General features: G+C 41.6%; 1 protein-coding gene across 16 annotated transcripts in view; it reads left to right on the forward strand.

Annotated features, from left to right (window-relative positions):
- The window catches only part of SVIL (supervillin), a 198,830-nt gene extending 171,817 nt beyond the window's left edge, over window positions 1-27,013 (forward strand). For 9 of the 16 annotated variants that reach the window (XM_040352604.1, XM_040352607.1, XM_040352606.1 and 6 more), the window contains 12 exons: window positions 1,042-1,217; window positions 1,357-1,504; window positions 3,865-4,141; window positions 6,935-7,083; window positions 9,269-9,374; window positions 10,240-10,447; window positions 14,862-14,995; window positions 16,523-16,678; window positions 19,713-19,856; window positions 20,332-20,453; window positions 22,674-22,829; window positions 25,898-27,013. In XM_040352604.1, coding sequence (XP_040208538.1) covers window positions 1,042-1,217; window positions 1,357-1,504; window positions 3,865-4,141; window positions 6,935-7,083; window positions 9,269-9,374; window positions 10,240-10,447; window positions 14,862-14,995; window positions 16,523-16,678; window positions 19,713-19,856; window positions 20,332-20,453; window positions 22,674-22,829; window positions 25,898-25,984 — 1,863 coding nt within the window. In that variant the 3' untranslated portion in view covers window positions 25,985-27,013. The remainder of the gene's footprint in view (window positions 1-1,041; window positions 1,218-1,356; window positions 1,505-3,864; window positions 4,142-6,934; window positions 7,084-9,268; window positions 9,375-10,239; window positions 10,448-14,861; window positions 14,996-16,522; window positions 16,679-19,712; window positions 19,857-20,331; window positions 20,454-22,673; window positions 22,830-25,897) is intronic. The other 7 variants (XM_040352617.1, XM_040352613.1, XM_040352614.1 and 4 more) reach the window with 1 other exon arrangement.
- The last annotated feature ends 605 nt before the right edge of the window (window positions 27,014-27,618 follow it).

Here is a 27,618-nt window from a genome sequence, read left to right on the forward strand (position 1 = left end):
ATTCCACCCAAGAGATTTCTTTATAGTGTTGACTCTTTCTGCAGTAGAACAGAAAAAATAGGAGTAATGATGGTGCTCAATGGTCCTTTTAAAAAGGTAGCATACGGTGTTCCGCCTACACTGCATACTCAAAAAGTCAGTCTCCAGAGACTGGGTCACACTAGAGGATGTGCCACAGCTCTGGACCTGGAAAAAATTCCATGGCCAGCAAAGCCTGGAGCCTGGAAAGCACCACAGTGAGGAACAGAGTGCCCAAAAATCATATTCCGGGCTAGCCCTGTTATTGTCCAGTAGAGTCCTAATATGGTCACCAAAGTTCCTTCTGAGAATACATCACTTAACATATATGCACATAGCTGAAGCAGCTTGTAGGTGAATCTTGGTTGAAGAAACAATTATAATCTTTTAGGACAAAATTGACTAACAATTTAATATTCATCCTCCTAGAATACTAGCAAAATAAGTTGAAACATGCTGGCAGTGGGGAGAAGTCATAGCGGGCTGGTGACTAATTTTTGTTTGCCATTGTCCAAATCCTCCTGTAAGTGGCATCATAAACAGATTTATCCAAATTCTGTGTCCCTCAATGAACAAGAATAATAGACTGCCATTGGTGACCTTCTGAAAAATACAACTTGGCTCATGGTTTTCTTGCTAGTACTGTAGACTTGGAACAGATAATGAGGTGTAGGGGGTTCTGAACTCTGACCTGTTCGGACTGAACAAAGGCTACATATTTATTTTAATACAGGTGTATTTTAGTTTATTTTCTGGTATTTCAGCTTTTATTTTATTTTTTCAGCTTTTTTATTTTTGCCCCAATACAACTATGCACCCATGTTGCCCTTATCAGATTCAGTGTATTTATAAAAAAAAAGAGCAAGTGCAAAACCGTGCTATAGATCCCAATTCACATCTGTGCTACTCGCACATTTTATGGACACATGTTTTTTTACCTATTTACACCCAAGAGTGATTCTGGACTTTAGTAAATTGAAAATATTTTGTACTTATTATGTATTATTGCATTTATTGTTTCAGGTGCTGGTGTTTGATTTTGGCAGTGAGGTGTATGTGTGGCATGGTAAGGAAGTGACATTGGCGCAGCGAAAGGTGGCGTTCCAGCTAGCTAAACACCTTTGGAATGGGCTCTTTGATTATGAGAACTGTGATATTAATCCTCTAGATCCTGGAGAATGTAATTCTCTAATACCAAGGTATGAAGTTATCGTTATCATTTTTATGTATTACAATACCTATGTTGTTGGCGTTTTTACGTTTTTGGGAAGTTTTTTACACTAAGCTATTAAAAGCCCAGTAAGACACCAGTTTAACACTCTTAACATTACTCCACAGAAAAGGAACTGGTCGTCCAGACTGGGCTATATTTGGTCGACTGACGGAACATAATGAAACAATTCTGTTCAAAGAAAAGTTCCTGGACTGGACAGAAATGAAGAAGCCCACAGAGAAGACTTTGTGTGAGGAACTCCCAAAGCAAAAGGCAAAATCACTAGATCTATATCATGAGTTCAGCATATTGTAACATTTAGATAAATGATTGAAGTATATAAAAACATTTTTCCTGTAGCGTTCAGGCTAGCAATCATTCTTGATTATATTTGAAAATGATTTCAAGCTTTGGGATTTCTAATATGGAGAGTCATGAATAGACCTATTACCTGTGCATTCATTGTTATTGTACTGAGGCCCCAAAGAACAAAAAAAACAATTAGAACAGTGCTGAGGACACCTCGGATGTCAGGGGATGTTAAAGTTCAGCCTGGTTTGACTGATCTCCTGGAGAAATGTGCCCATAGCATGGTATACAGAGCAACATCAGAGCAAGTGGACATGAGAAAATGGGCATCAAATGGCACTTGATGTGTTTTCTGAAGTCTGTTGTCCTCTGGTTAGAACCAGTATTCCACTAAAGCAAACCTCTGCTTAGGGAAATGTATAGGTGTCGTTTGCTGTGCTGTCCTGCTGTGGTCTAAGCTAATTGCCTGACTATCGTTGACTCTAAGGGCTCTTTCACACATGCGGACCGTATGTCCGTTTTTCATCCATCCGTTTTCGGATGGAGAAACTGACATGTATCCCTATGAGATTGCGGATGTCGGTGGATGAACATCCACTGACATCCGATCTCTTCGGTGTCCGCTATGCTCCATTTCTGCAGACGGAGGAAAATCCTATTTTTCCATCCGTCATCGGATCAATTGAACACGGACAGACGGTCTGTGCTCATCTGATCCCCCCCCCCCATAGAGAAGTGCATAGATCTGACAGGGCGGTCCCTCCTCAATGTGCAGGGACACCCCTGTTGTCCTCGGATCAACGGAGCGATCCCCGCTGAGCAAGCGGGTGTTAAAGGAACAGATCCTTGTTGGCTCTATACGTGTGAAAGGGCCCTAATACTGTATCACCGGACTAGAATAAGCATGCAACCAGTGAAGTCTGTACACCTGATTTGCATACTTGCCCTGGGTCTGTTAAAGGGGTTGTAAAGGTACAATTTTTTTTCCCTAAATAGCTTCCTTTACCTTAGGACCTCGCCTGTGGAATGCACTACCATCTCTCTCTCTCTCTCTCTCTCCTTTTAAATGTCCTTATTTCTTCTGAGAAATCCTCACTTCCTGTTCTTCTGTCTGTACCTCCACACAGTAATGCAAGGCTTTCTCCCTGGTGTGGAGTGTCGTGCTCACCCCCTCCCTTGGACTACAGGAGAGTCTGGACGCCCACTAACACACAGCTCCTTTATCTGAAAAGAGCATCCTGACTCTCCTGTAGTCAAGGGAGGGGGCGAGCACGACACTCCACACCAGGGAGAAAGCCTCACATTACAGTGTGGAGTTACAGACAGAAGAACAGGAAGTGAGGATTTCTCAGAAGAAATAAGGACATTTAAAAGCAAAATGGAAGGATGAGGTAAGTGAAGGAGGACTGCACTAAGGTAAAGGAAGCTATTTAGGAAAAAAAAATTGTACCTTTACAACCCCTTTTAAGTATTCAGGCTTTTCGATCAACATAATAGTTCATTACCATTTTTAAAAGCTTAGTAATGGCAGCTTCCATACTTGTTAGCCTCTTTTCCTTTTAAAAAGAATAGCCCAATATCTGTATTCCATGGACATTTTCACAAATGCCCAAATGATTGTGACCAAACCAACTATGCCCTCTACTAAGCATGGTTTTGTTTCCTTTTGCTGTAGGCTGGAGTTGTACAAAATTCTGTTTTTAGGTGACCTATTTGTCTGTACATGCATAATTATAGCACTCCTGAGCATTCCGTTTCTCCTTTATGTCTGGATAGGTATGGATTTCTGTAACAAAACCAGTGCAGACCTGTACCCCATAGGGATATTATAAGACCAGGTCATGTACCTTACTGTTTTGATCACTGATTGACCTTCAGGATAAAACAGTTATAGCAGCAAAGTCATGGCACCATATCCCCCTGCCGCTGTGTTATTGTTGTTGGTTAAGTTTGCTTTGCCAAATGTCTGCTCTGAATATATTGTGCTGGTTCTGAATTTGGCAATTAATCCACATTTCTGCGTAAGTGAATATCATGGTCCCTTTTTAGTATCTGGTTTCTCCTAATCCTATTTGCCTAAATCATATTACCTCAGCAATTGGGTTAATCAAACGTACCTTACATCCAGCATACATCGACAGACAACCAATGGAAACTGTAATTTAATATTCTGTGGGATTGTGATGTATAGTGTAAACCACAGACTAATATTAACATGAACCAGATTGTACCTGGGTGGGGCTGAAAGATCCAATTAGCTGTAGTGGTTGCATTGTGTTGATAAATCTAATCTGAGACAACTAACAATCCATTATCTGTAATAGGCAGAAAAGCAGGAAGATGTAAAGGGCTATGACATCATGCAGATGGTGCCGATCTCCCAGGCGACAGTAGGGACCGTCCTAGATGGATTTAATGTGAGCCGAGGCTCTGGACTTTTAGAAGGAGACGATGGGAGGCAATATGAGATAACGACCGTCTCAGTCGATGTCTGGCATATTTTGGAATTTGACTACAGTAGGCTTCCGAAACAAAGTATCGGTCAGTTCCATGAAGGGGATGCGTATGTGGTGAAATGGAAGTACTTGGTGAGCACTACAGGTAAGCCAGAATTTCAAGGGTCTGTTTGAATAGTGAGCTTTATTAAAAATAGTAGATGGCTGTTAAAGTGTGAGGCCGGCCATACTGCAATTCGAACCGTTAATGGGCAGGTTAAATGTACCAAGGTCACAGTTTCCCAGCGGGGACGGCTTTTTCCACCCAGGAGAAGACAGTTGCTGATTCCCCTGTTAGCACGGTCTGTGTTGATGGGGAAATTATGCAAATTTCTGTCCTGTAACGCGCGGTTGTGGGAAAGTTGCATAGTCTATGGCCTGCTTTAGTTTACCTTAAAGGCAAGTTCACCTTTAGGAGCATGTTACACCCATATATAGGGTGAAACATGCGCCAAATGACCCACATCCCCCCGCCAGTGCTCCCTGCACCCACATTCATTAATCCATTCATTCAGTTTCCTACTAGTACATCGGTCTCTGCCGCCAATGACTTGTAGCTTTCGAACTGTGAGGTTACTGGTTGAGCGTCCTCATAATCCATGGATTCTTCCTGCCATGCAATAACTGCCTGATTGCTCGGAGGTACTGGCAGACCGCTTACTGAATGTCTGCAGGATGGATCCACTCATTGCAACTGTGATTTGCTGATCATGGGTACAATGCTTTAAATGTTGCTTTTTAAAAAAATATTAAATGCACATTTTGTTTACCTGCAAAAGATGTCCTTTTATTTTATTTTTTTTACAAAAGGTGAACTTATCCTTTAACTTTTTACAAAAATACTGCTCCTGCTTTCCTTTACATATGCAGCTGTGGAGCACCTTTTCAGAGAAACTGCTGACCCCTTGATCCACCTCCATTCATACAGGACTGGCTGGACACAATTGTGCACCTCTAGCAGCCGATCCAATCTGTCCACATACACAGTGCACTCTCTTCTTTAGTTGCAGCAGCTGAGGTCAGCCACTGTAGCTAAAAAAGAGCGCAAACTGCTCATTTGTGCAATTTGAATTGGCTGGTCTCCATTTGATAATAGTTAAAATTTTTGCTGGGTTTTTCTTGCTATATGTCTGAGGATATTCCCTTCAGTTCCTCTCTTATAAACACAAGTAGTGAAAGCAAATCTCTCTGAATTGAGGGAAATGCCCCTTTCAGTTGTCAACAAAGTTTCCTCAATGCAAGATTTCCACTCTATTCCAGTTCTACATTTTATAAATGTTGGATTGTCCCGTCGCAATGATCACCAGGACAAATAGAATAAATCTATCTAATAGTAAAGCAGACAAAAAAAAAACTGTGGTCCTAACCCCTTACTATTTTTCACTTTAGGCCCCTTTCACACTTGTACCACTGAAAAAATACGTATGTGTAGCGCTAAAATTAATAAATGAATATCAAAATACCAACAAATGTGTATAGTAAAAAATAAAACACATATAACATTAATAAATGTTAGACACAAATTGTGAAACATGTGAGATTCCTCTGTAGCGAGGGGTGACAACAGTGCCAACTGGCACGTGAACTGATGCACCTAAGGTGGTATCAAACATAAAAACAAAGTCCAACAAAAACTCCTAAGTGTGATGATCCGAGGTATGTAGCAAAGTTCATCAACATCCACAAGTCATTCAAGTGAAAAGGTGAATAAATAGAAAAAGCGTGACTCCTTTAACGTGACAATCCCATCACCGGAAAAAGTGCAGGCTTACCGGAACTTGTTGACCACTGGTGGCATATGCCAAAAGAGGTCAGTCAAGGCTTTATATGACGATTGTCAAACAGCAATCCTTGGCAGGAAGCGTAGGTCCAACTGGTGGGTAGGTCCTTATATGGAATAGGTCCCCAGGAGTAAGCCGGAAGCTATACTGATGTTGGTATCCCAAAACCAATTGGCTCATTGTGTTAGTGGTGCATAGAGAAAAATAAAGAGAAGTGGCCACATAGCGTAACTCCGTATAAAAGAAAAAATACGTGTTTATTCACAGCTAACAAACTTACATTTGGCTGGAAGTAAAAGAGCTCTTCCATGTAAATGGGGCAACAGTGGAGTCCTCCCTTGTACCACTGGAAAGTTGTACAACTTTGACGTGCCTTGAAGCATTGCCTGTGTAATCTTGAGGTCTATGGACCTCAAATCGCATCTAAGTCGGACCAAATGGGTCAGGAAAGACTTTGAAATTGCACAGATATGAACAATACTCATTGAAAATCATGGGGTATGAATTGTCATTTTGACTTTGCAGTCCCAAGTCATCCAAGTGTGAAAAGAGCCTTTAGACATTTTACACTCTTTCTTCAAAAGCACACCAGGTATGTGTAATTTGTAGATGCACATATCCAGCTGAGAGGCTCACTAATGCCCCATATACACGATCCAAAAATCTGACAACAGATGTAGAAATGTATTGGGTTACTAAAGTTAAGAATGTTTATTGTGTCGTACGAGAATTTTCATAAGTGATGTATTGGGTTGTAGTGTTTTTGTATTGTACTTTCGGACAACAACTGTACTGATTAAATAAAAATCATACGGAATTTTTTTTCGCGCTTGTCCGATCTGATAATATCGGATAAACCATCGAGATCAAAAGCAGTGTACTAACGATCAGATTATCGTATGATCGTTTCAAAAGTGAAATCGTGTGTATGGGCCATTAGGAAGGTAAATAGTTATGTACAGCTGCAGCCTCTTGAGACGATCGTTCAGGTGAAATGTAAATGTTTTCATATTTTTGTTCAGATCATTGAGTTCTTTGCGCTCCAGTATGCAAAAATAAGGTATGTACACAACCCTATTCTGTATAGCTGACCGCACTGTATTGTGTTTTGCTTGCAGTTGGACAGCGGCAGAAAACGGAGCATGTGCGGGTGACTGGAAAGGAAAAGTGTGCATATTTCTTCTGGCAGGGCCGCCATTCTCCAGTGAGTGAGAAAGGCACATCGGCGCTAATGACCATTGAGTTGGATGAGGAGAGAGGAGCACAGGCAAGTTACTTCCATGTTTATATTGGTGATTTTATTTATCCTGCAGCTCATTAATCACTTGACACCAAATCACATCTATGTACATGTTTGGCTTGAAGTGGTTCTACCAGAGGTATGGATGCAGCGGCATGCCTTAACCCTTTTTTTTTTCTATTTTTGCCAACCGGTGATGCCTTTTCATCTAAAAGCAATGCTTGTTGCTGAATTGCTTTTACAGGCGGCGTGAGGGGACGCCCCCTACTTTCTGCCACCCACTCTCGTGTGATTGGGGAGCCCGGTATCCGATCCATCAGTGCTGTCAGGTTATCATAGAGCTAGTCGGGGACTATAAGATCCTTGGCCATCTCTATGGTCTAAAAATCTGAAAGCGACGTCATTGTGTCGCTTCCGATTTAGGGCTCCTGCTTTTTTTTTTTTTTTTGCTCGTTCTTATAGACAAGTGGTCTCCAAACTGTGGCACTGAGGCCAAATGTGGACCTTTGCCTTTATCCGGCCCTTGAGGCACTATTCCTTCCACTGACACCAATGATGGGGCACTATTCCTCCAAACGGCAACAGCTATTTCTCCCCCTAAAACCAAAGATCCAGCACTGTTTAACTCCAGCTTGTTCAATTAAGCTTTGAAAAAATAAATAAAAACTGTACCAGATTTTGCATATTCTGTTTTTAGTAAATCAACCTCCGTGTCAGAATAGGCCTAGTCTTCAAGTGGTTAATCTATAGGGAACTGTGCATACTTGGTTATTGATCGGTAGACTAGATCTGTTAGGCATTTCTGTAGAGTGTACATATTACCAAGTGCTTTTTCATTTCTTCAAGGATGTTTTTCTTAACATTTAGCCTAGATCCACATATTTAATTTTTTTTTTTTTTTGTGGGAAACGCAGCGAATCTTGTTCGTTTCCCGCACCACATTGAAATTGCACAGCATTCGTGCAATCTGCTGCCGGGGATCAATGTTAAATTGACAACCACCCCAAATGGCTTGCAAAATGCAGTGCGATTGCCTGGGTTCTGCACCATTTTGGTGCAGATGCGGTGCGATTTGAGCCATACAAAATTAATGGCTCAAATAGCACCACTTCCTGTGCGAATTCCATGCGATGTGCCGCATCGTGATAGTGTGAACCTAGGCTAAATGTACCCTCTTCTGCCTGTGGTGCTTTCCTGTGTTTTAGTTGCTGAGCTCATGCCCTGGCATTCATAAAGTTTGTCGCAGACAGATTATACGGAAGTCGCACTTGTGCATTCTAAAAATAGCTCAGCGTGTGCCAAATTCTGTATTTGTCTAGAACTTTTACTGGAATTTGACACATGCTGTGACACATTGGCTGGGTTCACACTTGTGCAATCACAGCCATCACATGTGATTCGCACCTCATTGCTGTGCAGATCACATGTGATGTTTGTGTGAAGCAAATTCAGCCATACAAAATGTGTGGCTGAAATCGCATCTCATTGCATTCGCACTAAAATGGGACAGAACCCTTTTTTTGGTCCACACTGGAATCGGATGGCATGGGTGTTCACAAATTTATGCCAAAATTCAATTTTATTGAATTTCTTTTAAAACTAAATTTTTTTATTTTTTCAAAATTTTCACTTTTTTTCGCTTATTTCGAAGTGGTGAATAAATAGCACCAAAAGAGAGCTCTAATTGTGTGAGTAAAATGATAAAAATGTCATTTGGGTACAATGTAGCATGGACCACCCAATTGTCATTCACAGTGCGAGAGCACGGAAAGCTGAAAATTGGTCTGGGAAGGAAGTGGGTGAAAGTGCCTGGTATTGAAGTGGTTAACACGAATTGTTAAATTCCAACCTGGCTTTTCCTATTCTGAACTCTATTGACCAGTGAGGCCTGCCAATAGCAAGGGAGGGGCATGCTGGCTCAGGACTAAACTAGTTGATGTCGAGGAGTGTTAGAAAATGCCTGTTGGCACTTTCTGAACGCCTAGAGAACTCATAGATGGTCCAGTCCAAAGGTACGTGGGCAGAGGTGACTTAATTTCATACTTCTAGACCGTTTAATAGATTTTAAAATTACCAACTCTCATTTTAAACCTACATAGTGCACACAGTCTGCCTCCAGAATGGCTGTTTTCTCTACCCCAGCAAAGTCCCTGACAATTTCCTTCTTTGATTTCATTGGCTTTGAGTCTGACATTCTCCAAATTTCACACAGGTCCAAGTGCTTCAGGGGAAGGAGCCGCCATGTTTCTTGCAGTGTTTCGAGGGAGGAATGATTGTACATGCCGGGAGGAGAGAAGAGGAGGAAGAGAACGCACAAAGTACGTCCAAATCTGTATGCCTGAAAGTTTCTTTATCACATTCTAAATCTTATCTAGATGCCTGGGGATTCATTCAGGGCTTGCATGGCAAAGAGACTTAAATTTATGTCCAGGCATCCTGGGCACTTTTTAATAATAATTGTTTGGGCCAGCTTGGACCAAACAAATCATTTTGGCTGCTGCTTTAGGCTGTAAGTAGTAGCTTGTGCCATGTACAGCAAGTAGGACTGTGGCAGCAGTACTAGGAACTTCCCTTTTACTCCCAAATAAGGAAATAGGCCACCGTAGCGCATATCTGCCATTTAGGAGAAGCCTTGTATTTTTTTACAGTACGACTTATCTGAGATGCCGAAGCAGACAGATAAAATCACAATCTCCATTTCGGCCAATCAGTGGAAGCCTTGTATTCATTGAAAAATACAAGGATTCTCCTAAATGGCAGATATGCGCTGCAGCTGACTCTCTCTATATCTGGCAGTAGAAAGAAAGGGAAGTCTGTGGTACTGCTGCTGGATCACCGCCTTCTTGTACACAGCACAGGCTACTACAGAATTGTACAGACTAAGCAGCAGCCCGTCTGTTCTGGCCAGAAAATTGTACAGATTGTATGGCTGAAAGCGCATGGCATTTGCACCAAAATAGTGCAGGACCTTTTTTTTTTCCTAGTCCACACTGGAATCGGATCACATGGGTATTCACACCTATGTGATCCGATTCCTGAACCATTTGGCAGTTGGCACTGCGATCTGCGAACCTATCTGGGGGTGTCATTGTGACGCCGGCAGGTGACATGCGATGCGGGAACCGTGGCAGTTTTTTTTCTCTTGCTCACACTGCTGTGTAATAAACTCTCTTTCCCTCAAAGGTGACTGGAGGTTGTATTGTGTGCGGGGTGAGGTGCCTCTGGAGGGCAACCTCATTGAAGTGGCCTGTCACTGCAGCAGCCTAAGATCCAGGACATCAATGATACTTCTCAATGTAAATAAAGCCGTCATCTATCTCTGGCAGGGCTGCAAAGCACAACCCCACACGAGGGAAGTGGGGAAGACCGCAGCCAACAAAATAAAAGAAGAGTAAGTACAAGAGCCACTGCATTTGCTTTGTGTTATTTTTTTTCTTTCTGGATTATTAGTAGTTTTATGTGGCATTGTTGGATATACAATAAATAGGTGATTATGACAGATGAAAATGGCTTCAAAACCTCATCTAATGGTCTTTATATTTCAAGGGAGTGCTGTGCTTGTTTCTCCTAGAAACTTTATTCTTATTTTATTCTCCCACAATGCATTGAGCTAACAAAAATGGGAATCTGGGCAGCAAGTACTGCGCTTTCTTCAGACATTTATACATGTTTTTGTTATATGCAGTGGCACTAGCTCTACCTGCAATAGTTTTTCCTGAACATCCCGTCTGCATATATCTATCGATCTAATAGCAATGTGTTTCTTGGTTATGTATTTACTTATCTTTGTTTCTGGAAATATCCCTTCATTCCCAGAGGGATCCCTGAACCTGCGTGCTCCTTGTGTGCATCTCTATTCCTGGCTGAACGGCCTCATATCCTCCCAGTTTAAAGTGTGAATTTCCCACCTGCCAGAACAATCTGTATTGAAACAGATGCTGTGAAAAGAATGGGGCTTGTCCATAAGGCTGGGTTCACACTACTACACTACTTTGCTCTGTGTTCAATGTTTCCCTATGAGAGTGTCTTGTAGCGTCCTACACAAGTCGGTCCGACTTTGAAAATGCTCCCTGTACTACTTTTGGTCCTACATTGATCCTACTTCAGGCCCATTGAATATCATTGAAGTCGGACCAAAGTAGTATCCTGTTCATGAAAGTAGGATGGATGTAGGACCAATGTAGCAGAGCAAAGTAGGATGAAAGTAGTGTAGTAGTGTGAACCCAGCCTAAGCCTGGACTTGGGCTGGAAGTTGAGGTTTATGTATAGTCTGGAGTATGAATAGATAGCTTGAATTATAACTATAAAATGCCACGTAAAGCAGACCTGCCATTTATTTAAATGTATTATACAGGATTTACAGTCATGGCTGAAATTGTTGGCACACCAGAAATTTTTACAGAAAATCAAGTATTTCTCACAGAAAAGTATTGCAGTAATACATGTTTTGCTACACACGTTTATTCCCTTTGTGTGTATTGGAACAAAACATACTGTCACACAAAACTCCAAAAATGGGCTTGTCAAAATTCTTGGCACCCTTTCAAAATTGTGGATAAATGAGATTGTTTCAAGCATGTGATGCTCCTTTAATCTCACCTGGGGCAAGTAACAGGTGTGGGCAATATAAAAATCCCACCTGAAAGCAGATAAAAAGGAGAGAAGTTCACTTAGTCTTTGCATTGTGTGTCTGTGTGCCACACGAAGCATGGACAACAGAAAGGAGAAGAGAACTGTCTGAGGACTTGAGAACCAAAATTGTGGAAACATATCAACAATCTCAAGGTTACAAGTCCATCTCCAGAGATCTAGATTTCCCTTTGTCCACAGTGTGCAACATTATCAAGACGCTTGCAACCCATGGCACTGTAGCTAATCTCTCTGGGCGTGGACGGAAGAGAAAAATTGATGAAAGGTTGCAACGTCCGTATGGTGGATAAGCCGCACCAAACAAGTTCCAAAGAAATTCAAGCTGTCCTGCAGGCTCAGGGAGCATCAGTGTCGGCGCAAACTATCCGCCGACATTAAAATGAAATGAAACGCTATGGCAGGAGACACAGGAGGACCCCACTGCTGACACAGACATAAAAAAAGCAAGACTACAGTTTGCCAAAATGTACTTGAGTAAGCCAAAATCCTTCTGGGAAAACATCTTGTGGACAGATGAGACCAAGATAGCTTTTTGGTAAAGCACATCATTCTACTGTTTACCGAAAACGGAATGAGGCCTACAAAGAAAAGAACACAGTACCTACAGTGAAATATTGTGGAGGTTCAATGACGTTTTGGGGTTGTTTTGCTGCCTCTGGCACTGGGTGCCTTGAATGTGTTCAAGGCATCATGAAATCTAAGGGCTACCAAAGGATTTTGGGTCGCACTGTAGAGCCCAGTGTCGGAAGGCTGGGTTTGCGTTCAAGGATCTTGGGTCTTCCAGCAGAAATGGATGGCAACAAAGCGCTGGAGAGTTCTAAAGTGGCCAGCAATGAGGATCTAAATTCCATTGAACACCTGTGGAGAGATTTTAAAATTGCTGTTGTGAAAAGGAACCCTTCCAATAAGAGAGACCTGGAGCAGTTTGCAAAGGAAGAGTGGTCCAAAATTCTCGGTGAGAGGTGTAAGGAGCTTATTGATGGTTATAGGGTGTGCAAACAAATATTAAGTTAAAGGGGTTGTAAAGGTATTTTCCTAAATAGCTTCCTTTACCTTAGTGCAGTCCTCCTTCCTGTTCTTCTGTCTGTAACTCCACACAGTAATGTGAGGCTTTCTCCCTGGTGTGGAGTGTTGTGCTCGCCCCCTCCCCTGGAATACAGTCAGGACGCTCTCTACATTGCAGATAAAGGAGCTGTGTGTTATTGGGCGTCCTGACAGGGAGAAAGCCTTGCATTACTGTGGGAAGTTACAGACAGAAGAACAGGAAGTGAGGATTTCTCAGAAGAAATAAGGACATTTAAAAGCAAAATCAAAGGATGAGGTAAGTGAAGGAGGACTGCACTAAGGTAAAGAAAGCCATTTGGGAAAACACATTTTTACCTTTACAACCCCTTTAAGGGTGCCAAAAAATTTGACCAGACCATTTTTGGAGTTTTGTGTGACATTATGTCCAATTTTTATTTTTTTCTCCCTTTTTTGTTTTGTTCCAATACACGCAAAAGGGAATAAACATGTGTTACTGCAATACTTTTCTGTGATAAATACTTGATTTTCTGGAAAAATGTCTGGGGTGCCAACAATTTTTGGCCATGACTGTATATAGCGCAAACAGTTTACAATATAAAAGGGAGACAGAACAGTTACACTACTATAAAATACAAGAGGGTTAAGAGAGCCCTGCTTATAAGTGCTTACAGTTGTAGCTGTGGGGGATATGCTGATGGAAGTAATAAAAGTTCAGTTAGTTGGAGGCGTGATGGGCTTCCCTGAAGAGTTTTCAGGGTTTGCCTAAAGGCAGAGCCAGAGTAGGAAGATGGCTGGACAAACTGCAGAAGAGTCCCAGAGGATGAGAGAGGCTCTGGAGAAGTCCTGGAGACACACATGGGAGAAGGAGACAAGGGAGCTAGAGAGCAGGAGGTATTGAGGGGAGAGGACAGTTTAGAGACAAGATTGGGGCAGAGTTGTGAATGGCTTTGTATATTGCTATTTAGTATTTTGAATTTAATTTTTTAATTGGAAGCCAATGGAGGGATTGGCAGAGAGGGGTGGCAGACACTGAGTGGATGGTGAGGTAGATGAGCTTGGCAGCATTCATGATAGATTGAAGAGGGGATAGCCTATGGAGAGGTAGGACTATGAGAAGGGAGTTGCAATACTCAAAAGGAGATATAAGAAGTGAGTGAATGAGTAGCTTGTTGGTTTCATTAGTTAAAAAGGGGTGTATTTTAAAGATGTTACGGGGGTGAAGTCTACAAGCTTTTGACAACGGTTGGATTTGGGGCTGAAAGGACAGGTCAGGATTACACCTAGTACACTTTAGACCAGGTGTCTCCAAACTGTAAATGGGCAGTTTACTGTCCTTCAGACTTTAGGGGGCTGGACTAGGGCCAGTGGGAGAAGAAAATGTCATGGCATCCAGTGGAAGTAAACAATGCCTTCTCTTTGGAGACAGTAGGACTAGTGCCCCATTGTTGGTGTCAGAGGGAGGAATAGTGGCCCATTGTTGGTTGTTAATAAAATTGTGCCCCATTGTTGGTGTCAATGGATGGAATAGTGCCCCAAGAGCCTAATGCAAATGGCCACATCTGGCCCCCTTGGAGACCATTGCTTTAGACCCTTAAATGTCTCATAATATCCTTCTATCCTGTGTGCCTTGAGACTCATGGAACAATAACAGTCCAATATCTCAGTTGAGATATCGTCATTTAATCAGTCTTACATGGGTTGCATGCGTTTTGTGAGGGTTTTTTACTTTTTATGATAATGATGTAATCCTCCATTTACATTAAGCACTGTATAATTCTCATTTCATTATTCTATACAGAATTGTATGCTCTTTTGTGAAATAGTATTGATTTGTATCCACGATTGTTGTACTGCTTTATGAATGTATTTCTAGCTTAATGATCAGTCTCAATTAAAGGAGTTAAAACAAGTCTCATAACAGCCACTACGAAAAATGCCTGTCATTTCATATATTAACCAAGGAACCCTCTTTGATTTATTTTAACTTTGTAACAAGGGTCCTAACTACTGGATTAGCACTGTCCAATGAAAGTACCTTGGTGGTAATTTTTTTAAATTAAAACGCACTAAAAAAAAAAAAATCAAATGGCTTATATGTTTACTTTAAAAACACTATTCTTTTCTTGTAGATGTCCATTAGAAGCTGGACTGCACAGCAGCAGTAAAGTGACGATATATGAATGTGATGAGGGATCTGAGCCCCTAGGATTCTGGGAAGCTCTTGGAAGAAGAGACCGCAAAGCATACGACTGCATGTTGCAAGGTAACATTCTGTTCACCTTTTCATGTGTTTTTATTCTTTTATATAATCAATGGTATAAGTGTCTAGTTTAGTGTTTAATGAAATGTCTTCTTGCCATGGATAATTATAGAATTAATCAAATGATTGCTTGCATCGTATTTTGGGTGGAACATGTCACATTTTGCCTCCTCCCCATGACAGCAGGCAGGGAATCCTTTCCCCACACCCACTATCGGAATTTAAAAACGGCCCAGCTGTGCAGGGCTCCACCCACATGCGTCATTCATACAAAGTTCTGTAAATGAATGAGCTACATCTACGGTTGTCCTCCATGGCTTGTGACTCTCAATGAACTGCAAGGGCTTTGGTGAGCGCCCTCATAGTCCTTGGTTCTTCCTGCCATTCAGTAACTGCCTGTATCAGAGGTAAGGGCAGAGAGTGTACTAAGAGTCTTCAGGATGCTGGCATTGCACAAGCGATCTGCTGACCATGTGTGCAATGCCTTGCAGGCTGCGAAGTAAAAAAAAATGCACAAAAATACTGTGCATTTTATAATTTTTTTTGTAGAAGGTGAACCTGGCTTTTAAATCTTCAATTAATAGACCTGCACAGGCTGTGGCGATCAGTCATAACTCTTCAAAAGGTCAGTTTTTTCATAAATGCCACTAGTTTCTTTATAAGTTATTGTGGAACACAGGGCATCTAACAACAACAATGTAAAAATGAAACTATATGTGGTGGCTGCATTAATTTAATTTTTCTGCAATTACAGAAAATACCCTTGATCATGCCAGAAAATCCTGTGTGCTTATACCTTCCTTAAAAATTTCAAACCTTAAACAATGTGATCTGCACTCCTGTTTTCTTTTGTAAACTGCGGTACACCTCCCCCTATGTTATGAAGAGATGTCCAAATTTGAGGAGCACCTTAGGGTTACAACCAGAGTTGACGAGAAAAGACTACTGTGTTATTAATAGGCAGGTGAAAATATAGGCCAAGTGAAGATGTAGGGGAAAAAATAATGCAGCCACCACATCCATGGACTGCATGGCTCATATCAACTTTTTGTTCTTGGTTTTATTTACAATTTTATTTGGTCACCTTACAGCCATCTCATTGAATTTACAGTGGGGGGGCGGTTGAGTCAATCACTAGTTTTTTGATCTAGAACATTCCTAATACCTAGTCATGGAGCAGCCGTCACTGGTTATATTTTCTGCCCAGTGATTACACTAAAGAGTGCATAAAATACCTTTTTTTTTTTTTTTGGTCAAGCAGCACCCAGGAACTTTTCTGCATACATAACATTCTTATCTCAATTAGGTTTACACATAATGGAGGTTCTAATTCAGACATATAGAAGAATAGTATTTTAACGCCCTTTTCTTAAATAAAATATTCACAGTACATCTATTCCCTCCAAGACGTACATGCTGCTACCAGAAGTGATAGGTTAACAAATATAATGTATAACAAATTTATCAAAAATCAGAGGGCTTCTTTTTTTAGATCTTGTAATACACAAACAATTTGTTTTCTTTTGACAGATCCTGGGAAGTTTAACTTTACGCCACGATTGTTTAGTCTCAGTAGTAGTTCTGGAGAATTCACAGCGTCTGAATATATGTATCCATCCAGACTGACCAGCGTCGTGAACTCAATGCCGTTCCTACAAGAGGACCTATACACAACATCACAGCCAGGCAAGATTACAAATCTCCTATAGCCAATATGGGACATGTTCTTCAGTAGAGTTGTCATTGTTATACATGTGTTTGTCACAGGCATGGTTGGTGACACAGATTTAATAAATAAATTTTGGATCATTTAGGTTAAAACACAGATTCCACAAACGGTATTCTTTTTGACATCCATAATGACTCCAGTTATTAAAAAAAACATGAAGCAAAGCGCAGCAAGGCTTCCCATAGCAGTAACCGTTTATACACAGACAACTTGTCAAAGGATTTTACATCAGGGGTTCTTGAACTTTTTAAGATTATCGCCACCTGTCCTACTGGGTACCAGAATGACTTGAAGAGATGTTAATAGTTTGGTTGTACTTTACGTGAATAGCTAGAAACGGTAGAATGAAAAAATGGGTAAATCACAAATCTGCCATTATACACAAATATGTTGTTTTTGTGCAATTGAAACATAGACTTGAGGTACAAATACTGACCATGTGACTTGCATGTCGTCTGATGCATTAAAGCAGAAGTATGGCCAAAGCTTTTTTGGCCATACTTCTCCTATAGATCACAGGAGTGCTAAAGCCCGCTGTCGGCTGAAGTCACTCAGCCACTCCAGGCTCAGAAAAGATCCCAATTATATGGTCGATATCACCCCAGATGCCTGGATCTGTACCTGGCTCAGCCTCTCGTTGATCTTCTCCACAAACCAGCACTCCAGTATAAACTGGAGAGGAGGGCAGAGAGCTGCTGACAGTCATGACTCCCTGCTCGGAGCAGAGGGGTAAAACTCAGACATATGCAGTGTTGGCTCTTCTCTCACTGCAGAGACGGTGGGGGGACAGATGCATGACCAGATCGATGCTGCATTCACCTGGGTGAGTAGAATTGTTTTGTTTTTTTCCATTCAAACCTCCCCATCGTGAGCAGGACCAAAAAGCTGTCAAAGGGCATCAGGGACAAGATTGTAGACCGGCACAAGGCTGGAAGACCATCAGCCAGAAGCTTGGAGAGAAGGAGACAACTGTTGGAGTTATTATTCCCAAATGAAAGAAATACAATAAAACCATAAATCACCCCCAGTCTGGAGCTTCATGCAAGATTTTGCCCCATGGGATAAGGAGTGAGAGAGTGATCAGCCCAGTACTACAAGGGAGGAGCTTGTGAATGATCTCAAGGCAGTTGGGATCACAGTTGCCAAACTATTGTTACGCAATACGCCACCATGGATTAAAACCCTGCAGCGCTCGCAAGGTCCCCCTCCTCAAAGCACATGTACAGGCCCATCTGACGTTTTCCAATGAACATCTAAATGATTCAGAGAAGGATTGGGAGAAAGTGCTGTGGTCAGATGAGACCAAAATGTAGCTCTTTGTCATTAACTTGACTCGCCGTGTTTGGAGGAAGAAAAATGTTGTCTAACTCCAAGAGCACAATCAAGCACGGAAGTGGAAACATGCTTTGGGGCTGTTTTTCTGCTAAAGGTACAAGCTGACTTTGCCACATTGAGGGGCCAATAGACGGGGCCACGTATTGTAGCATTTTGGATGAGAACCTTCTTTCTTGAGCCAGAACACTGAAGATAGGTCGTGGATGGGTCTTCCAGCATGACAATGACCCAAAACAAGGCAACAAAGGACTGGCTCAAGAAGCACAGTAAGGTCATGGAGTGGCCTAGCCAGTCTCCAGACCTGAATCTTAGGCCCCGTACACACGACCGAGTTTCTCGGCAGAATTCAGCCAGAAACTCGATCGGAGCTGAATTCTGCCGAGAAACCCGGCCGTGTGTACACTTTCGGCCGAGGAAGCCGACGAGTTCCTCGTCGAGCCAAATAGAGAACATGTCCTCTATTTCCTCGTTCAATGAGGAAAGTTGGCTCGCCGAGATCCTCGGCGGCTTCACACAGAACTCGACGAGCAAAACGATGAGTTTTGCCCGTCGAGTTCCTCGGACGTGTGTACGGGGCCTCATAGAAAATGTTTTGGAGGAAGCTGAAACTTTAAGTTGCCAAGTGACAGCCAAGAAACACAGATTTAGAGAAGATCTGTAAAGGGTGGACCAAAATCCCCCCTGAGATGTCTGCAAACTTGGTAACCAACTACAAGAAACGCCTTGCTTGGCTTGCCAACAAGGGTTCTCCATCAAGTCATGTTATGCTTGGGGATCAAATACTTATTTTTACTCACTGAACTGCAACTCAACTTTTTCTATCTTGTTTTTTTTTTTTTTTTTTTCATCTTATGTCTCTATCATTTAAAATACATGTGTGATAAAAATTGACACTTCATTTCTATGTAAGTGGGCAAACTTACAAAATCTGCAGGGGATCAAGTTATAGTTTTCCCCACTATAAATGTGGAAGCCACAATGCCTTGCCAATGCTTCTCTGTAAAGTGCTATACTAACTCTCTATTTCAGAGTCTCTATATTTGAGCATATATAACAAATTAAGGGCCCATGTGCCTGGAGTGAGCCCATGCCTCCTAAAAAAAGGGACAGGGACACAGAGCACAATGGCAGCTGAGGGCATTCAGTGTGTTCCCACACCAAATCCAGCGAGCAAGCTATACAAAATGTTATACAAAAAAACACCCCATATTTCAACTCCCCAGGAAACTTGGTGCTGCAGAGCCCAGCATAAGTTCTGCTGCTGAAAATGGGAGGACTCCTAGACCGTTCAAAAGAGGTTTCGAAGGCCTGTTCATAAGTGGAGGAACAGGAACAATTGAAATAGGTTTTATGTTCTGCCCTGCCCTTCTTTCACCTCCAACCATTAGGGTCAAGGGTCACCCCCAGACACAAGGTTGTCTCCAGTCTATGGGTACCCACAGTGTGGCAAAACGTGTATCACTTGTAAATATTTTGTAAATACAATTTTAGAGATAATTTGCTTTTAATTGTTAGACTTAATACAGATCTATACACTGCTCTAATACTTGGGCCAAACTTCCCAGCAGTATTAAATTTGTTGACCAACTTTGCCAAAATCCTGCTAAATCATTAGTAAACGTTTACATATGCTATAATTTATCCCTTATCTTGCAGCTCTGTTCCTCGTTGACAATCATCACGAGGTTTACCTCTGGCAAGGCTGGTGGCCTGTGGAAAATATAATCACGGGGTCTGCCCGAATACGATGGGACTCGGATAGGAAGAGTGCAATGGAGACGGTGTTGCAGTATTGTAAAGGTTGGAGATTTGTTTTTGTACACTTAAAGATATCAAACAGATATGCTCCACATGTTCCAAACCAGAGCAATCTTTTAAAAAACATTTTTTTTGCATAAAAAAAAATCCACATGGATACTATGACATAAACAGGGCTCTATTATTAGTAATTACCCTTTCTCAGATAGTGCTGTTTAACGAGTGAAATCCATAGTCAGTTCTTTGGTGGATGTTTTCGGGATGAAGCCATAATGAAAACAAGTTTAGGGGACAATCTATTGATGATCTGATGCTTAGATTCAACCCCTGCATTATATATCAACCTATACTCACTAGAAGGTGACTGCCCATTGCAGTTGACCTTCTGAAGGGATAAAAAAAGGCCTTGGCATTATCAGTGTTAATACTGTACTGGCTGTGTATGCACACACCATTTTTTATTTTTTTTCCTGATAAATTCTGTTTGGGTTCTTATTTGCCATTGCTTTGCTTCTAGGAAAAAATGGTAAAAAGCCTCCAAAGTCCTACCTAATTCATGCCGGGCTGGAACCACTGACGTTTACAAACATGTTCCCATCCTGGGAGCACCGAGAAGACATCGCCCAGATCACAGAGCAGGTAATCGCGGACAGAGGAACTTTGTACAAACGTATCACGCATGCAGTTATCCTCCACTCTACAGCCTTGTACTCACTCCGGTAAAGTCATCCTGCCAGATCTTGTTTAACCACTTCCCGTCCAGTCTATTGTCAAGTGACGGATGGGTGGGACCTTTGTCGTCCCGGATGGACATCATTTGACGTCCTCTTGGAATGCACTTTGTGCTCTGCGCGTTCTGTCATTGGCTGAGTCCACCAAACAGCCGATGACTGATCAGTGTACCGCCCCGCTGCTGGTACCATATGATCGCTGTGATCACAGCAGATTACATGACAATTGTAAACAATGAATGGCTTTTGATTCATGCCTTTCATTGTGTACAATTGTGTTGCTAGCTATGGTTGGTCACTGTGATAACATGGTACAGATAGGGCCAATCACAGCCCATCTATACCATGTGATTAGGTGTGGATAGTCATAGCTAATCACAACAGTACACACTGAATCAATTTCAATCATTAAAAATGGTTGCCTATACCAGTGAAATTCACTGGTATAAGAAATCATAATGTGTAAAAAAAAAAAAAAAAAAGTAACACACTGTTGCTCTGGTCAGTGAGTTAAAAATTGTGAAAAAAAATATTTATTTGTTTTACATGCTGTCAGTGTCCCTGATCACTGTCACACCAGTTATGAGGACGCTGTACTACACTGGTGTTGGTATATTAAATAAATTGTGTAAACATTTTATTTTTATTTTTTTAGTTCTTAATTTTGCAAGAGTTAAAGCTTCAAAAAAACTAGCCATGTCTCTTACTAAATACTGCTCTGGTGTTTTTGAGCCCCAAGAAATTAGATGGGGTGTCAGTACATCAGGATTGATAGATCTATCCATCGATCTCTATCTATCAATCCTGATATACTAACACCCTATCTCATTTCTTGGGGCTCAAAAATGCCAGGGCAGTATTTAGTAAGAGACTATATTATGTTACATTTCTTTGGTGAAAATAACCCAAATTAGGGTTTATTATTTAGTCTGTAGGAAAGTTTATAGAGTCCACAAACTATGATGGATATATATAGATATCTCTATATATTTATAATAGTTTGTGGACTCTATAAACTTTCCTACAGACTAAATAATAAACCCTAATTTGGGTTATTTTCACCAAAGAAATGTAGCATAATACAGTTTGATCTAACTTTTTGAAGAGATCATTTGTTTGCAAAATTGTTTACAGAAACAAAGAAAAGCATTTATTAAAAATCATGCCCTTTTTTTTGTTTAGCAAAGAATAAAAAAAAAACAGTGGTATTTAAATACCACAAGCTCTATTTGTGTGAAAAAAATGTCCTGGGCAGCAAGGGGTGGAAGTGCCCAGTATAGAAGTAGTTAAAGTGGAAGTTAACTTTCATCACTGACTTTTACCTATAGGTAGTGTAAATATCTCCTAAACATGCACCGTTAAGGAGATATTTACTGTGCATAAAGCCAGAGACATCATTGGCGCATGAGCCCATGCCGTACCTTGTGCTGTGAACGGCGGCTCCCGCACGCGTGCTCAGTCACAAAGCTGGAGTCTGAAGATGGAAGAGGCCTCCATCTCTGACATCTTGGCGCGTGAGGGCTTTGTTTTAAGGGAAGTTTAACATGTGCTAGTATGCGATGCATACTAGCGCATTATGGCTTTACCTTGCAGGGTAAAAAAAAACGTCCCATGGTTTACAACCGCTTTAATATGGTATGCATACCCAGAACCATTGGCAAAATGACCTGTTGATCCTGCCAGTAGATCCATTATTTTTCCACTCCTTGTAATTGTTGGGCGGCGTCTCTGCTTTTCCTGCGGTGAGAGTTCACAGCACTGTCACCAGCCTACAGACAGAGGGTAGTCTTCAATGGACATAAGTAAATGGCATACAAATTAAGGCCCAACTCCAACTAATGCTTTTAAAGCCGTTACAGCAGCAATTTTTTCTCTCCTCGAAATGAGGTTTAAACCATACAAACATTACGGATCATTGTTTTAGCGTCTCCTGTCAGTATAATGGTTTGTTCCAATTGTCATTTTTGCTGGACAACTTGGCCTGCATATGTAGATGGTGAAAATATAAAAAGGCCTATGAAATAAAATAAAAATTCATATACCGAATACTTTCATTGCGTGCATTATTATCAGAATACAATATAAAAAAATGCATTTTGGTTGATCAGACTGTTTGTCCTTTTGACAGGATGCTGACGTGTCCAATCAGATAATCCTGGTGGAAGATGTGTTGGCCAAACTGTGCAAAGAGATTTACCCTCTGGCAGAACTCCTGGCTCGACCACTGCCAGAAGGAGTGGACCCCTTAAATCTTGAATTGTATCTATGTGATAAAGATTTTGAGGTAAGACACCATGTGAAATGATTATAAATGTCCCCTTAAGGAACAACCAAACTAAATATTATTTAAAATAAAAGTAAAGAAGGTATTGTACTGAAGAGGAGGTGGTACTTGTCTCTGTATAGTAGTCACAAACCTTTTAACTAGGAGCTGAATAAAACAGAGCTGCAAATAATATATAGGTTGCCATTGCTTTCCTTCTTTTAGAACGAATGGGATGTATTTACTTCAAAATCATCTTTGAGTCACCAAGTTAATGCAACTGTGCAACTCTCGATCTGCATACTCTTGAAAAATGTCTAGAGATACGAGCATCCCAATTAATTAAATAATTTTTGATCGGAATGTAAAAAAATAGATTTTTATGGTGCTAGAAACATAAATGCAACGATATAATAAAATAAAGAAATTTTATTCATGCAGATTTCAAAAATATATATAAAAAAAAACAGGTAATTTTTCATAAAACCCAATTAACAGTTTAATGCAGTGGTTTCCGATCACATGTTTCACCAGGGAACAGTGGCTTCTTCAGGAAACTTATAAGCCCTGTACATAATATCACATGTTGCGGCCGCTCGCCGTAGTGGATCCTGTGATGTACCCATTTGTGAGAAGCTGGAGAGATTGTTTCGGTGTCTCTCCTATGACAGGATTTCCTGCACTTGTTGAAGGTGACTGAGCTCTGTTTTCCTATATAGAGGAGCTTATTCAATTCAAGTTCTGGTTTCAAAGCTTCCTTTTTGTGCTGGCCGTTCGTTCATTGTAGTCCAAGAAACCTGCTGCCATTTTGGAGACTAGTTCTATTATGGATATCGCATGCAGTGAATCCCTTTAAGAACTTTTCAACCCCCCCATGCTAGCTCCCATTGGCACGATTGTGGTTACCACTTGGGTTTCATTGCTGGGTATACTCCTTCCATGACACATTAATTCTCCACAGTGCAGCGCAAAAGTGTCTCCATTCAGTTGATATGAACAGGGCTTCATATGTCTCCTGAAGAAGCCACTTTTTCCTGGTGAAATATGTTGAGCAGAAGCCACTGTACTCACATGATGACTTTATGAAACAATTACTTGGGTTTTATGAAAAATTACCCAGTTCTTGTTTTAAAATATTTTTGAAATATGTATAAATAAAATGTATTGATTTTATTATATTGTTACATTGATGTTTCTAGCACCTTAAAAATCCCTTCTTAATACATTCCTATTTAAAAACTGATCTGCATACCGTTTAAGTCGGTGGTCTGGAAAGATAAGTTGCCCACACTCTCTTCCTCTCCCCCAGCTTCTAAATGGCAGCTTCTGTTTTTTGGAGTGCGAGTACCTTTTTTTTATAAATAAATTTTTGCTGGTACCATCCACTGCCTCAATCCTTACCTAGGTGAAGATGACATTGCCTCAGTCTTCCACACCCCTCATCCTCCTGCGATAGTGTCACTCATACCAGGGGGCTACAGGACCAGGCTTCCCATGGCCTTCGATCTTGCACATGCTGTTGCTTTGAGTCATCGGGAGTTGACTGCTTGCTCTCAAGTCACCCCCTTCCTGCCCAGCCTATATCCGACTTTGCGTAGTCACGCAACACTGCACACGTTAAATTTTTATCATCCTTTTTTTTTTTGGGGGAGGGGGGGGGTTATTTAATCACCATCGGGAAAATTAAAATGTGTTTACATGCGGTCAGCTGAGATTGGAAACAACTGATCACATGGTAAAGAACTGCTGCGATTGGCCCTTTACCCCAATCTATGATCAGCTGTGTCCTAAGGACTCGCAGAACTAGACAACTGTGCTGGAACAGTCTTTTGACTATAGCATAGTCGGGAGGTGGTTAAAGTAGTTCTAAAGGCTAAACGTGTTTTATCTTCTTAGGCCCGGATTCAGATAGATTCGTCTATCTATCTGCAAGCATAACGTATCTCAGATACGTTACGCCGCCGTAACTTTGGGTGCAAGTTCCGTATGCAGAAAGAACTTGCGCCCTTAGTTACGGCGACGTAACGTATGTGTGGCGGCGTAAGCCCGCCTAATTCAAATGGGGATGTTGTGGGCGGGTTTTATCTAAATTTCACTTGACCCCGCGTATTTTACATTTTTTGTGAACGGCGCATGCGCCGTTAGTGAAAGAATCCCAGTGCGCATGCTCGAAATTACGCCGCAAAGCCTCATTGGTTTCGACGTGAACGTAACTTACGCAAAGCCCTATTTCGCGGCCGATTTGCGCAAACGACGTAAAATTTTCAAAACTCGCGGGAACGACATCCATACTTAACATTAGCTACGCCTCATATAGCAGGGGTAACTTTACGCCAGAAAAAGCCTAACGCAAACAACGTAAAAAAATGCGCCAGCAGGACGTACGTTTCTGAATCAGCGTAAATACCTAATTAGCATATTCCTTGCGTAACTATACGGAAGCGCCACCTAGCGGCCAGCGTAAATATGCAGCCTAAGATACGACGGTGTAAGACACTTACGCCGGTCGGATCTTGGGGAAATCTATGCGTAACCGATTCTCTGAATCAGGCGCATAGATATGACGGCCCGCACTCAGAGATACGACGGCGTATCTGGAGATACGACGGCGTGTATCGTATCTGAATCCGGCCCATAGATTCTATTGATGAATGTTAAAAAAAAAACGTTCAGTTTTGAGCTTCCATTGCAGCTCCCCCCAATACTTGCCTAAGGCCGATCACGATCCAGCAATGTGCACGAGTGGCTGTTTTCCCAGGTGTCTGCGACCTTATTGGCTGAGACACAGCAGTGGGAGCCATTGTTTCTTGAGGAGGGAGCAAGGGGCGTAGCCAAGCCCCATTCTGTGTCCTAGTGGACACACCGAGCGGGGCTCAAAAGTGAACACGCATGAGTGCCCACATAGCAAGCAGTTTGTTATGGGGGGGGGGGGGGGTGACCGCAGAAGAAGAGGCCGATGGCTGCTCTGGGCAAAATCATTACACAGAGCAGGTAAGTATAACATGTTGGTGTTTTTTTTTAATAAAACAATCTTTTTAATATCACTTTAATACTGAGCTGCCACTAATCCAACTTTTTATTTGTTGCAGATTGCATTAGAGATGACCAGAGAGGATTACAGCATTTTGCCATCATGGAAACAAGTCAATGTAAAAAAAGCCAAAGGACTTTTCTGAATGGAATTTCCCCTCTAGACTTTGACTCCTCTGGCTTGCTGGACGGTGTGCAATCCCGCTGACCTTCCAGCTGCCTCACCACTAAAGAAACACTGCTGCATTTTGCACCTGTTGTGTCATGACATCTCTCCGTGTTTCGTGTACTGTGTATCCGCCTATAGCCTGTGTGGCTCGGACTGTAAACAAAGGGCTTTACCCACCTCACGTGTGAAGTCTGCTCGTCACGCTGCCTGTTGACCTGTGTCTGTCGTAAATGTAAATGTATTAAGAACCTTTCAAAACTCTTCGCAATTTCTCTGAGGAATTTCACAAACCTCTACTGTGCACTTATGCGGAATGCAGATATTCCCTCGCTGCAGACATATCGTTTTCCGATATTTTGTAAATGTCTTTGTCCAGTTCCATAGATTGTATTTATGTAAACACTGTATTTAACTATGCAATATTATCACTATGTAAGATTTGTGGATTATTACACAAACTGTTAAGCTCTAATGCCAATCATGTGCGAACAGCTGACACCTGAAAGTTATGCATTTGCGTGTGATGAAATTTTTTATTTTTTTTGTATCGTGTCCCATGGCCATCATGGGCTCTTCAAACCATGTTTGTATGTTCTGCACTCCGCTGTGCCCTCTAGTGGTACATGAGTAAAAAGGCAGAGAATGGCCATCCCCTTAACAAGGATTATGCCTCAATGTGTGCAAATATTACATAATACTGTGTTCCAGAACATCAGGTGACCTGCAGGGGCTCTCCCGAGCAAAAAGCACTGCTAGTTACTTCACTTTTTTTTTTTTTTGTGCTTACATGTTGAACTGAAAGGGTTCTTATAACAGTGTATAGTGCCTTGTTTTTGTGTACAGTTTATATACAGGAAAAATAGTCTGCATTTTGGAAGCAGTTATTAAAGCATCAATATTTGTACTTAATAGAAGACATCTCAAGTTTCTAATACCTGATGTAAACTTTAAACATGTATTTTGTGATATAAGAACATGAATTAAAAAAAAAAAAAATGCTTCAAAATCATCTTGGTGTAGATTTTTACAGCAGCACCAATATTACAGAAACCCTTTTTATTACCTTGCTTACCCTACATTATTAATCCTTCTGCCCGTTTCAAGATTCCTCGCTCTGCAGTCTTCTGGCGCCTCGCTATTTCCTCAACTTGCTGCTTGTCATGAATGGTTTTGTACATGTTTCCTGAAACTGCATTAAGACCCCTTTCACACTGGGGCATTTTTCAGGCGCTAAAAAGCTAAAAATAGCGCCTTTTTAAAGCACCTGAAAAATGCCTCCCCTGCAGCCCTGAGTGCTTTCAAACTGGAGTGGTGCGCTTGCAGGACGTTAGAAAAGTCCTGCAAGCAGCATCTTTGGGGTAGTGTATACACCTCTCCTCCACCGCCCCTGCCCATTGAAATAAATGGGCACCGCTGCCGAAGCAGCTGAAAATGCTTCGGCAGCTGCGCTTTTCGGCGAGATTAACCCTTTCTTCAGCTGCTAGCGGGGGTTAAAAGTGCCCTGTTGGCGGGCCGAAAAGACACTAAAATGACGGAAAAACACAGCTAAAACTAGTGACGCTTTACCGCCAAGCGGAGCCGTGCCAGTGTGAAAGGGGTCTAAAAGCACAT

Source organism: Rana temporaria, chromosome 5 (assembly GCF_905171775.1).
Source record: "Rana temporaria chromosome 5, aRanTem1.1, whole genome shotgun sequence".
NCBI classification, from domain to species: Eukaryota; Metazoa; Chordata; class Amphibia; order Anura; family Ranidae; genus Rana; species Rana temporaria.